General features: G+C 45.4%; 1 protein-coding gene across 8 annotated transcripts in view; it reads right to left on the reverse strand.

Annotated features, from left to right (window-relative positions):
* Positions 1-14191, reverse strand: part of CDH4 (cadherin 4) — a 673189-nt gene that overhangs the window by 9953 nt on the left and 649045 nt on the right. For all 8 annotated transcript variants that reach the window (XM_080557562.1, XM_080557563.1, XM_080557565.1 and 5 more), the window contains 5 exons: positions 12793-12978; positions 8054-8307; positions 5237-5379; positions 1412-1645; positions 99-332 (listed from right to left, as the gene is read on the reverse strand). In XM_080557562.1, coding sequence (XP_080413688.1) covers positions 99-332; positions 1412-1645; positions 5237-5379; positions 8054-8307; positions 12793-12978 — 1051 coding nt within the window. The remainder of the gene's footprint in view (positions 1-98; positions 333-1411; positions 1646-5236; positions 5380-8053; positions 8308-12792; positions 12979-14191) is intronic.

Below are 14191 nucleotides of genomic sequence, written 5' to 3' on the forward strand. Positions count from 1 at the left end.
TCATGGAGCTTGTGAAAAATAAAGCATATAATGGGACCAAGGGGAACAGGATGGGAAATGTGACGCTTTGCAGCAGTGTCACCCCCTGCGGCACTTACTCAATAAAATAATGATGCAGATCAGGATGGCTATGATGGCTCCCGTGCCCAGTCCCGCTGCAGCTACTGCCCCGATGGTGGTGCAGTCGCCGTTCTCATCACACGGGCACACCTTCACTTTGATCACGGATGTGTTGTACAGGGGGGGGTTTCCCGAGTCCGTCACAATGATCGGCACGTCGTACACACCGGCTTCCAGGTACATGATTCGTAAGCTGAGCTGGGCGTAATCGCCTGGAGAAACCAAGACAGACAGACAGATGGCAGACACTGGGGGAGCACTGCAGCTGTACTCACGCGGGCAGCGCTCCTCTGTCAGAGCAGTCTACGGAGTCCTGAAGAAGAGGCTGCCAATACCACACCTGGGCTGGGCAGCTTCAGACATCTGCCCCAACGCTCGGGTCAGCAGTCAGCCTGTGCTTTGTAAAATAACGCGTCTCCGCCACCATGCTAACATACCTCGGTGCCATTTGCAAACCCAACCGCATGCATTTAAAATGGAAGGAAATGCCAAAAATGAAGCACGAGTGGTGGTCCCCTGGTCTGGCCTGCACCTGGCCTCTCTGCGGGCTCTCTGCTCGCCCACCCCCCCTCTCTGGGGTTTTTGGGAAGCCCATAACCCATCAAGGACGTGCTCAGCCACATAATCCTCCTTGCATTCCTTTCCATTGCAGCACCAGAGCTGGGGGCTCGGCCCCAAACTGCGAGGGCACAAGCCTGGCAGAAGGTGCCAGACCTCAGCAAGAGGGAGCAGCTTTGAAGACAAAACCAGCCCTCAGGCTCCAGGATGTTTTCAATCCTCTGCTGAAACTACCAATCAGAGAAGCAATTAGGGCCAATTGTGGTTGCATGCTGCAATATAAAAATCCTTCACATACTGGTAATCTTCACACTTACCTAGCCCTCCTGGTTCCATGGTAAATTAAAAGGCTGCCTTTATGCAATTATGGTCAGAGAAATGAACATTGATCCTGATTGTGGCTTATGACAATTACACTGGAACATAAGGAAGACTGATAATAGCTTTTTTCCCCTTGGCCATTATGGATGATTTATACTCCGTTCAGTACTGATAACCGTTCATAATTATGAACTGCATTAAAAAAAGCCAAGTGCCAAGGCTCTTAGAGTTATGCTGCAGGTCTGATACAAATCATTTCTGATTAACTATCTTGTCTATAATGTCAGCTATAATGTGCTTTAAAAAATAAAAATCAGATAAAAAAGTAGGAAAGTTTGGAAGTTTGAAACCACACGTGGCCTCATTAGCAAATCAGAGTCCAAATGTCCTCAGGATTGCCTGCCCCATTTACCATTCAGCCGTGTTATGGTCCAGTTCTTCCTCACCGCAGATGGCACACTTGGCAGCTCGAAGACAAAGGGCCCAACGTTTGGATCGATGTCAGCATCTGCGGCTGTTATGTTGATGACATTCAGGTTCGGCTTTTCACAGATCTGTGCCTCCTTTGGCAGGAGCTCAGGAGCATTATCGTTGATGTCGATTAGGTAGATCTGCAGCGTGCCAGTGCCGCTGGCTGGGGGTATACCTGAGCGGGAGAGGCAGAGCTGAACAAGAACCGATGACCATCACCTGGGAAGCAGCGGGTACAACAACACCATGGGCCAGCCCCCTCTTTGCCTTCCAATTTCGACAAATCAGGATTTTCTCCCTCCCTCCTTGGACCTTACTAGGGACATGCTGCACTTTCATGGTCCCTTGCTTTAAGAGGCATTATTAAAACTTCCCCAAGCCTCCTAATGGTGCTGTTTTTTGCTCCAGCAGAACGTGGAGGTTCAGCTCTGCAGATTTGTAGCCTACAGCAATGTCTTTAGTCAAATTCTAAAAATACACGGAGGTGACGCCAGACTGTTAGTGTAAATTTTGGTAACTGCTGCTCTGAAGAGGGAAAAAAACATCTGAAAAAATAGCTAAAAGGAGGAAGAAGAGGGTTTGGAAGAAAAAAATAAATAGTGTAATCCTTTAGTCAACATTTACTGTGGCACTGGCTAGCCAGTTTGTAGATTAGCAGACTACTATGCTGCTTCAAATAAAGTCCAGCTCTACAGCCTGTCCCATGGTCAGTCCTAGCTGTAGTGAAAGGTCCTTGCTCAAAGCCTACAGTGAGCCATCACCAAACATGTTGGGCTGCTACTAACCCATGGCAGCAACAGTACATCCCAATATACAGTTCTTCAGCCTCTCTACATCTGTCCTAACCACCAGGGATGCCACAGCACAACAGTTTTGGTCCTCCAGTCTCTTGCTGGTGAAGACCCCCATTTGGCTGACTGGTGACCAGTTACACAAAGTAATGCCCTCCCTGGCATGAAAGGACAGCCTTTCCAGAAATGGAGTGGTATTTTTAAATTTTCTCCCCATGCATACATCCAGCAGCTCTGCTCAGGCTTGCCCACTGCCTCCCTTCCCAGGCAGCTTTCCTTCAGCAATTCTTTTTTAAGCTTGTGTTTTTAACTCTGGCTCTTCGTCCCAGTGCCAGATACAAAGCTACACAAACCATCCCCTCACTGGACTTTCAAACATTGCTTCTGTATCCATGGGCTTTCCTGCCTATATTCCTCTCCTTTCTGCTTCCTTTTTTAAAGGAGCCTTGAAAACGCTGAAGGAGCCCTGGAAATCCTTCTTTCATGATTCCTACAATAGCTCTTCACTCATTGATCTCACCCTTTCATCTTGTAAGCACTGGGTAGGTCTCCCTCTAAAACAATGTCTTTGATCAGCCTTGAAAGTTTCTGGAGAAACAGACAGCTCACCAGGATACCGGGGCTGAACAAGAAAAGAGACTTCTGGGACCAAGAAAAGTGATTGTGCTATTTTCATGTTACCTAGAGTATCTTCTGGGATGAATGCAAGGCCCCCACACATCCACAGCTTCTGAGATAGGTTGAAAGCAAACTAGCAGTCCTGAGAGACACTAACTTGCATGTGGCTGAAATACCCTACAATCTCTTCACATACAAATGCAGTTTTGTGTGGGTGTCTGGGTATTGCTGTGTTCAGGTTCTGGGTATTTTTGGTTCTTCGCGTTCCTGAGTGCAGCTCTGGGGCAGGCTCAGGAAAAATAATAAAATAATAATAATAATAAAAAAAAAGCAAAATTTTAACGTCCGATTATTGTAAACCATGTAACATTTCATATAGTTTCAGCTGTCTTATGTGGAGAGAGCAAAGGTGTGGACAGAGCAGGTACTGATGTATTACAAAGGATCCTTGGACTTTATGCCCAAGAGAAGTAAACTAGCACAGTGCTACTGGCTTCAGTGGAGAAATTGGTTCATTGCCTGGAATTAAGATTGAAATAGTAACGAGAGTATTTTTTTTTTAAAACAGGGAACATACCACTGCTACCTCTACACTTAACTGCTGTATTCCAGGGAGTATTTGGCTAAACTGCTTATTTATCACATACTGAAAATAGCAAAAAGAACTTAAGGAAACAAGATGCTGCTGCTGCAAGAAAGAAAGAAAAATCCCCACCAAAACACCCAAACCAAAGCCTTTCTTTGATGAGTACATGATGCGGGAGAAGCTGGAACTTGGGAGAAATGTGAAAAGAGTCTGTTAGTCTAGACGAAACTTTTGCTGTTATCCTAAGCACTCCAGACAGAATTTTAAATAAGGTGTTGCTTTATGTGCATTTTAACAGCTGTGATATACCAGTGATAGATTAATTTTTCAGAATAAGAGATTTATCTAGGTCCTCACTTTCTGAGCTGCTGAATGATGGATGTGGAGGTGCTGATGCTGAAATGCATCAGCACCAAATCCAGGGAAAGGGGTTAACTCCACATCACCTTGTACTAAGTGCCCTGGCTTTGCAAGGTCCGATGCTGAGGATTAGTTTGATGGGTTCAAGCTCTACCACTGCTTTTGTGTATAGCCTCAGCCAACTCATTTGATCTGTTTTTCCCTGAGAATCTTGCAGACAAACGCTGCCAGAACTTGTGGGGCTATTTTGGATTTCACTGCCCCAGCTGCCTTCACAGGGAGGAAGGTTAGGATGGGACCACACCAGCCCTACCACTGATGGCACCAAGGTGGAGTAAAATTTGCTGCTTGGTACTGCTGCTTAGCACCCAGACTCTTCCATGACTTTGCCTTGCCCCTGTGACTCAAGATGCAATGACTGAAGTGAAGCTGGAAAATCCCAAACAACCAAGATTTTGTTAGCCCTGAAAGCATCCCCATATCTACTTAGAACAGACACGGCACCTGCCAGCCTGAGGGATGGCAACAGCTAACACAGAAACCAGCCTGAAAGCACCTACAGGGTATGAACAACTCACTTAGGTGCCCACAGCCAAGCCTAGACTTAATTCTGTTGCTGAAGCATAACTCAGGTTTGGTTTGAGCACCCAGCAACCTGAGGGGAAAGGCGAGGGTGGGAGAGGGGGAAGAAGGCCTTCTGCTTGCCCAGGGAAGCTGCTGCGGCAGCAATGGACTGCTTGCCCTTGAGTGAGGCCAGCGCTGAGGTTCACAGTGCTAATTTGGCCAAAAGTGCTGTGTGATCTTTAATGAGTAGAGAAGATCAAGCCTTAACTTCTCCGTGAGAAGATCTGTATTGGTCTCGGTGACTTTGATAATAAACTACACCAGCATCCAGATGCTCTGATGATGGCTGGACATTTCGGAAATGGTAACAGACAGAGAGAGACTAGCGCTGATGACAGATAGACACCTTTCATGAAAGCCATAGCAGTTCAATGGATTGGCTTATTTTTAATACCCTCCTGCCATCCCCTGCAATTATTTCTGGTTTCCCGATGGAAGGCTTCCTGAATGCTCTGATCAGTGCCTTTGGGACGATTACCAGGACCGGTGTGTTCAACAGCCCTTGGAGATCACATCTCTTTGATATTTTTTTAAGTTCAGGCTACACCACTACACTGAACTCCCCAAATCGATTTTCCATTTGCCCTCCCTTTCCCTTAATAACACTCTCTGTATACTGTGCACATTTAATTTACTCCAGCAATTTCCCGTCCCACTTTCACATTTTTGACCATAAAAACCTGGGAAAAAGATAACTTATACTGACAACTCTGTCAGGGCATCATTTCTCTTAATGCATCACATTAGAGTCTTATTGAAGCATGAACAATGTGAAGCCTGGGCTCACCGTTGTCAGCCGCCAAGAATGTGGCCTCGTAGACATTATTCTTAATGTAGTCTGACTCTCGATCAAGGACAGCAGCGGTAGTGATCTGACCATTTGTGGCATTAATGTTCAGCCAGTTTGCAGGATCTGACAGCTTAGAGTATCTACAGAGAAAGGAAATAAATACATGGCAGTCTTTTCACCGACATATCCTTAATATTGCTTGAAATAAGGTTTTTCTGGACTCCTGACCCATGATTCAAAGGACCTTTAGATAACTGGTTTTGTTGACAAACAAAATGCTAATTGAGTATCCGGTTTTTGACCTCTACAATTATTCAATTTTTCTATTTCTTTCATTTTAAAGGTTTTCCTTTCTGCTAAGTGCCACTTACATGCCAGCTTCCTCCCAACAGGTTGGGAAATACCACGTGGGAAGAACGGCAGTTTTCAGATGTGTTAAACGTTGTTTTGGCCACACCTCTCCTTCATAGCAGAATCACATCCTCAGGAGTATAATGGGAACTCACAGCTCTATTAAGGCATGGACCAAAGGGTGAAGTCTCTCCTGAAATATTTTATATGGCTTTGAAACAGCAGGTGAGGTGATGCTATGCACAAGGGAGGTTTGCAAAGAGCAGCAACAAGGAGATGGCTGGAAGGGCCAAGGGACACATTAGTAAGAGCTCTCCCCATGGGCAGCAACATGGGCTATGAGCAAGAATAGACGCATGAAAGCAGAGCCCTTATTTGACACCAGTGATCTCAGGATCAACAAAGTCCAAAAGCACAAAGAGAAGCCTTTTGTGGGACCAGGGAATGGAGAGGATGTTGGTGATTCTTGCCCATAGAGACAATCTACTTTCTGGACTAACATATTCTGTTTACCTTTCTCACTTGCTTACTTTTTTGCTTCTATTTGCTTCCTTGCTTTGGATTTCTACCTCTGTTTTATAAGGCTTGAGTTAAGATGGACACTTATCACCTGTGGTTCAACTGGAAGCTAATAAATGGCCATGCTATAAATCACTGAAATAAGCACACAAAAGATGAGCTTATGAGTAACTCAGACCTGCTGATAGTTTGATATTAATTTTTTTGTCTTTAGATATGCAAGCAGGAGACCCTCCAGCTGCTGGTGAGTAACCATTTCCAGAAATGGGCCATTTGAAGCTGAAACTCAAAGTGAAACTTGAGCTGCGTGAATCCATGTGAGCAGGAAAGCAACAGCACAGCTGCACAAGCCCCTGCCAAAGGAAAGAATTACATTTCATGGAGCTAGACTCTTTGGGATGTTTTCATTTCTTTTTAATATCATTGCTGTAAGTCTCTTGCCCTTTCACTGCTAAATGACCAGGGATCCTGTTTCAAAGCTGGCTTTGTGAATGCATCTGTGGCTAATGAGGATAACTTGAGGTGTGACATTGGCATGCCAAGCTGTGCCTTACTGGAGATGCTCCTGCTTCCTTACCTTGTATTTGTAAAAACTCTACTTTATCAAAGACTATTTAAAGCACAGCTCTGAAAACAGTGTGCAAGGCTATAACAGCTGGACCAGCTCTCTGAGAACTGCTCACCGTGGATCCATAGGCTTAGCTTTTAGGGTATTTTTTTTCCTAATTTACCAGTGCCAATGATGAAGGAAAAACAAAGTACCTTTGGATAGCTACGGGACACTAGCAGCATCCTGCTGCCTCTTGCAAAGCCTTGGCATCAGGCTGCCCTGATGAAAAGGTGGTAAGAGAGACTGTGCTTTTGTTTGGAAACAAAGCGCTCCTGGATTCACTAAACATGTGTCCTGGGAGCATTAGGAAAGATCAGCTCAAGTAATTTGCTGTTCGTATTTACAGCAAGTCTTACGAGAGCCTGCACAGGCACTGTGCGATCCCAGGAAGGGCTCAGCAGAGCCAGTCCTCTCCCCTGAAATGGTGGATGCTCGTTCGGGCTTACAGAGCGACCACCTCCGGATCAGGGGAGCATTCAGCCAGAAAGGAACTGCTCTCTCCTGCGAAGAACCAGACTTACTAAGGACATCAGGGAAATAAAGACCCTTCAAAGGCCAGTATTTCAAGAATAAAAGAAAAACTGGCTTGTTAGTTAGGAGGGTCTCTCTCCTTAGAAGTCGCAATACCTGTCTAAAGACAACAAGACGAGGCAGTGAGTAAACAACCATTTTCTAGACCAGGCAGTGCTGTGGCAGGTGAAATATTTCAAACTCTTCCTGACACAAAATGTCACAACTGATGTAGGTTTAAGAGGCCTCTGCTGTGGTCACATAGTATGCTCACATTGTGCTTTTAAAGCCAGGCTGAAGCTAAACCCTCCATAAGCAACACCAGACATAATGAAAAATCCCAGTCATTGCAAGTGGAAATCTAGCCCTAGCCCCTTCTGTGCCTCAGTTTCCCCTCTGTAAAACAGAAATAACAAAGCTGTCTTTTCCCATATTGTCTTTATGAATTGCAAAATCAACACAGGTCAACAATTTTATGACAAGGTAGAGAAAAAACATTTCATACAGTGCAGCTCTGATCCCTGTCTTTGTAACGACGCAGGGACCCCTGCTAGTTACTGCATTCACTAGAAGCTGAGAACTGCCCCTTTGCCATCCAGTAACACAGGATCCCATTCTGCCTGCCCTCCTGGACCAGAGCCTGGCTCTTAGAGGAAGGATCGGGTGTTTACCAGCTTGTGGGGTGTTCTGCGAGCACTCAACTGGGGCTGTAAGTACCTGTAAGACATTTAACTGACACCACATCAGTTAGTTCATAAATTCGATTTCAGCTCCTACTGAAATTCCCCGTGTACGCGAGCTCCTGTGGCTGCCTGGTCTCCCACCTTACTGCTTGCTGCATGAAGCGATCAGGATCCACAGCGGAAAACGTTGTCAGGACCGTCCCTGTGGGCACCCCTTCCTCCAGTCTGATCAGCTTGTGGTTTGTTGGGAAATACGGTGCTTCGTTGACGTCTGTAACTGAAATGGTGACTCCTGCTGTCGACTGGAAGGACATCTGGATTCCACTGGCCAGGGGAGCTTGGTTTGATACCATCACTGTCAGCATGAAAGCTCTGTTCATCTCGTAATCGACTGCCTAAAACAAACAAATAAGCAAGAATTGAGCCAAGCGGAGAACAAATTCTACCTTCTGGCTGAAAGCTGCAAGATTTAGACAGCGGATGACATCAAAGTCATTGCCTCATCTCATTTCCTTCTGAGCCCAGTTCTTTTGAACGGGTTCAATCCAGTGAGGATTTGGCCTTCCAGTATTTGGAGGACCAAATAGTTAAAAACCCACAAAGTAAAAATTGCAAACACCAGGGAGGATTTGTGTTGTGTTTTGCTCCAGTGCTTTGTGGTTTCCAGAACAGAAGCTGCCGGTGCTAGTTTAGCACTGGATGAACAAATCCATTGAGGGCTGCCATAAATGCAACAGGCAGAGCCTGGTCAGGGGAACCGGACCAGTACTTAACGGTTCTGTTAGCACTTAAAGCTGCTGACTAAGTAGCCAGGACAGTCTAGGTGGACCCACGAGCCTGAATTGCTTTTCATTTTTCCTCTTAAGTGAGATTATAAGCAAAGGTTGAGCTGCAAGGAACCATGCCTGGTCCTGCTGCTCAGGCGGCCCTTCCAGTGGGACCTCTCGTCCTTTTGCCTTGTGATCTCTGGAGGTTGCCTGCAGGCTTGCACACTTGTTGGGTGGCCACAGATCTCTTTCAAAATGCACATAAAGGTGATGTGCCTTAGGAGCCAGAAGGAGTGAAAAGCCTTTGCTGGCACAACTGACTGAACTGCAGTATAATAATAATTTCTAACCCATCCCACTAATTATTATGAGGGAAGTCACTAATCATCTGCCAGGGACGCTTGAGTTATGCAGGATCACACCTCTGCTTCTTAAAAAGTGCTTTGCTGTAATTTACGAATTTAGAAGCGTAACATCTCCTCAGTGCTGAGTCTGCAAGGCGTACCCTCACTGGTGTAAAACGCCATAGTTACACTGACTTTGCTACAGCTATCCTGATTTACATCAGCAGGAGCTGGCTTCCCTGTTCTGTTTAAAATACAGTATTATCAGGAGAGAAATCAAATCATAGGAGGCTACAAGAGAGAAACAAATTTCAGGGGCAAAAGGTAAAACAGTGGAATCTCTATTCAATTGAAGTGCAAATGCTCCTATTGCTAAACGGTTTCCTGACAGGCAGGGCCAACATTTAATAAATAAAAGGAAGCATAAAGATTCCCAATACACCCACCAGCACTGACTCACGGACTTCTACCGCATTCAAAAAAGATGCATGGTAAAAGTTCCCATTTAAACACTATTCACGGCCTTGAAACAATTTGACTAATGCATTTCCTCAATTTCTTTCATGTGCCTCTAATTTGTATTCCTCCATTCTTTATTTTTTTAATGTGCGCTGGCCTGTTTGTTAACCTTGCCCACAGTCTGCACCCAGTCCCTGCAGGGGCTCAGCTGGGGCAGGCTGGGCAGCACCCAGGGGCTGATCTGAGAAGCCTCTTTTGCCTCTTTTCTGGGAAGTCCAAAACCAGGGATGCAGAAACGCAGCACAGGGACTGGACAGCCCATTTACTTCTCTCCCTGCTGCGCCCGGTAGGGTCCCGTTTCACATCTTTTCTTTTCTCTGAAACATTTGCCTGTAATTCCCCTCCTTCACGCCCATCTCCTACCCAGATGCAGCAGAGTGAAGCCGAGGGCTTGCCACGTGTCTTCATTTACTCAAGGTACTTTTAACTAAAGGGAACAAATTTGCCTTATGTTATTGTTGAAGCAAATAATAACTGAAGCTTTGGAAGCATCTCCATTATAAATTCACAGCTCTGATCCATGCAGAGTTTATAATAACATTTTACTCAGCTGGCTGCCACAGGGCAGCCACTGCTGCTCTTGGAGATTGTTTCCAGACTGCGATGTCTCAGCTGTGTGCGAAGTTACTCTCTCCTTGATCAAGGCTTTCTTTGAAGATTAGGGTCTTGCACAGATATGGAAATGGTTTAGAAAAGGCATGAACAGAAAAAGGAAATGCTACGCTTTTGGTGATTGGGCTGGAGCAGCAGATGAGGTTTTGCTGAGAGAAGCTGCAAAACGGCCATCATGAGCATCGTGTGAACTCCAAAGGGCTTCTTGGTCTGGAAGCATTTCTGGCCCCAAACTGCTGCCGGAGGGGTGGTTTTCTCCACGACATGCCCTTCTCTGCACTGTGTCTGCCACTGCTGCAGCCTAAACACAAACCCCTTTGCTTGCAGTCATGGAGACTGTGTTATTACCTGTGTTTTCAGCCTATATACAAGGGATTAAAACAGTAAGAGACTGCTCCCATGCCACAAAGAGCAAGCTCTGGCTGGCCACCCAGTTTGGTGTGCATACATTCCCCTAACCTTTAAGCATATTCACTTATTAACGGAGAACAAAATATTTCAAAGAAGAAGGTGGAATCCTAAGAGTCTTCCCTTCTTCACCATGAAAATTTAATCACAAGCATTTTCACTTATTCTCCTTGCTGAAAATACACCAAAAAACCTCTCAGCTTGATAAGGGTAAGAAACTCTGGGCAGCCAGGGGGATAAGGTGAGGTTATACAGTGAAGACATTCAATGCAATTTCAAGCTCTGAGCTCAGCTTGACAAGATGGGATTTTCGGGTGGTTCTTTGCATTGTGATCACTGTGGGTTACACAGCAGTGGAAAGTCAACACCAGCATCAGTGGTGCCTTGACAAATCTGCCCTGCTTTTTGCTTGCAAGTTCTGAATAAGGGACGGTTCATTATGCAAAAGTGCTTGTGTGGCAGCGATGATCTTGTAAATCCCGTTCTTCACTTTGATGTGGCTTTAAACTACAGTCGTGACACTTTATTAGATTAAGACTAAGGAGTCCTCCCCTGCTTTCAGTCATAGCATTGGCATTTTGATTTCAGACTGGCTGCTGATGTCAACAAAAGTTAAATTGTTCCATTTTACTCTGTTGAATGTTTTCTGTTTAAGGAGAAAACACATACACATGGATATGTGCATACTTACATGCATAAATGCATCCATACACATGCATGTCCAGAAATACTGCTAGCCCTGAAGATGTTTTGTAACGTTGCAGCAGATAAGGCTGTCAAATGTCATTACAGAGCAATAAAGAGTGATAAATACAAGAACCCTGCTGAAATATCATCTAGCAGGTAAGATGATGTCTTCCTTAAAGTTTCAGCAAAGTGGCATCTGCAGACACACACACATAGCCTAGGGGCCAGGGAGCAGGACAAACTCACACGCTCACACGTTCCCACCAGTGTAACCTCATTGGCATTTCCCTGGTGCCATTTTTTCTCATACCCAAACTGTAAGTAGTAAGAACGACTGCAACTTATTAGCCACAAGGGAGTGGGGCTCTTTTTTTCAACACGGAGGTATTCCTTGATCAAGTTGCTCTCTAAACATCAGCGTTCCATCCTAAGTAGTTGATTACAACTTTTTGTTAGGTAAGGCCAGGCTTGCCAGAAGATGCGGCCTCTGTCCATCCCAGCATGTATTATCCATTTCAGGAGCAGCGCATGGCGCGTGCAGTGCAAGGCCCTACTGATCACAGCAGCCTTCACTTTCTTGGTAGCCAGTGGGAGCACCCATAGGCATCTTATCTGGGAAGAGATTCAGGGAATGTTGAATGAACCTGGTTAGTTTCTGACCGTGTGTAATTACTGCAGAAGCATTCATTGCCTGGGCTGCTGGTCTCAGTAACTGAAGAGGAGCAAACTCTCAAATGATGATAAAGGCATGTTCTCTAGAGGCAAGAAAAGAAACAGAATTTGATACTTGTGGAAATACCTGGAGGGTCTGTGATCTCCTAATGTGAAAGGCAATGGATGGAGGAAAGAAGGAGTAGTGAATATTTACAGTCTTATTTCTCAGAGCCTTTGGACAAGATCCTCTGATGACTTAACATGTGGAGCAGCCTTCACTGAGGACGTGGTCCACACTGTGTGTTTATTGCTTGATACTAGGAAAGGAACATTTCTCCAGCTTTTTTATTTTTTATTTTTTTTATGAATAGCTCAGAGGAAAAAAAGAGGAATATCTTCTGTCTCCTTCCCTTCTGTTACCAAGAAATTCTCTCCTCCTGAAATGCCTTCTGTACTCCCCACAGATCAGTTGGCTGATCCCCTGCAGTGAAGTGCTACCCACAGCTTCACAGGTAGCTGGCAAATTTCTGGCTCAGAAAGGAGAATCACAGCTTCTGCCCCGAACTGCCAAGCAGGGCAGGACTGGACAGCCCAGGCACCAGTCCCACTTGAGCTCAAAAAGGAGCAGGTCAGGCTCTGATGCTGGCAGCTGCCTTTGGCATGTGAGAGTTTATGAAGGCTTATGGCGGGAGAAACCCAGAATCATTGGCACAGCTCAAACCAAAAGTATTCAGGACACCTGCACAGAGAGAGCGGGTAAACAACGGCTTGAAGCACTCGTGCTCCCAGGTAGGGAAGGCATGAAATAACTGCAGGCCTCTGGCAATCCTTGTGGCCTTAGTGAGCTTAAAGGGTGACAAACACGTCTTTGCTTTGGCTTCCCACTTACCTTCACGACGGTTACCATGCCTTCGTTGGTGACAGGGTCTGTCCGGATGGTGAAGTGGCCAGAGGGGTCCCCGCTGATGATGCGGTAGATGGCATTCCAGTTGGGGGAGTGAGGCTGGTCCCGGTCCATCACCGTCAAATTTGCAACCACAACCTCCACTCTGTTCTCAGGAACTTCCCCTGAATACTGCAAATAAAAGGATAGGAGCGGTCACGGTGGAACCCTTCTGTCGGTCCTCGTGGCTACATCCCCTTAACCAGCACACCAACAAGGACGTCAGTCCCATGAAAAGGACCACAGTGAGCAACGTGTCCCTTTCTCACCTCTGCTTTGCATATTCTTTTTCTTTGAATATTTTCCCAAACCTTTTTAAGTCTAGCCTCACGTTTTAGCCCAAAGGACAACAAGCCCGCTATCACCCAGCCACTGCTCACATTTTAGCAAATGCTTGAAGCAAACAAACCAAAAATGTTCCTGACACTCTCATTCACTTACAGCAATTGGAGAGTTAATTCTCATTAGAGGGTAAAATGGCAGACTAAAATGTGCTGTTTCTACGATGACTATGTCCCTTTAAAACAAGGTATTTTGCCTCACTCAGATTCCCGTCATGGCATTTGCTTCTTCAGCGATTTTATTTCATTTTCTTTCTTTCTTGCACTTGATTTGATTTTTGTCTCATTATTTAAAGTGTTTCTTGTGATTTTGCTACAGCCTTTCCCGGTGCTTAATTCTCTCATTTAGCACTGATTTTCATGGAGCATGTCCAGCTCAGGCATATCCTGATGCATTATCTGCATTCTTTTCTGCTTTCCAGTCCTTGATTTATCATATGGCTGATCAGGGATCCTGCTCTGCGGATACTTCCAGTGTTTGGGGCTCAGAAGCTGCCAGTAAGACACATTCCCAAATTTTCAAATGTGCTCATCCCTCAACATTGCCTATTATCAGCACTTGCAAATCAACACTCTGATTGACATATGGCAAATTAAACACTGGGGAAATGATGGGAGCGGCTGGCTCTGAGTCTGCAACTGAAAGCCTGGCCCCAAACTGCAGGAGCAGAGCATTTTGAAAATCTGGCCTTTGGTGTGCACAAATGCCAGGTTATGTAAATGATAATAAATCATTCCTTTGTTAGCACAAGAGTCCCTTTCCAGTACTAACCCATACCCATCCTTTGGAGTCCTCCAGCTATGTGTGCTTATATTTAGTATACATTATTGCACTTCTGCCAGGAAAAATACTCAATCTGCCCTATGTTAATGTAGATTTAAATTTGCCCTTTAGTGGTATCTTGAATGGCATTTTGCCCTCTTTTCTGGTATGCACCTGTCCTAAACAAGTTTTTGTTAGTGAATGCAGATGGCATCTCTTTCCAGCCATGCTGAGTGGTGGG

Source organism: Anser brachyrhynchus (genome assembly GCF_964034855.1).
Source record: "Anser brachyrhynchus genome assembly, chromosome: 16".
In the NCBI taxonomy this organism is placed as follows: domain Eukaryota; kingdom Metazoa; phylum Chordata; class Aves; order Anseriformes; family Anatidae; genus Anser; species Anser brachyrhynchus.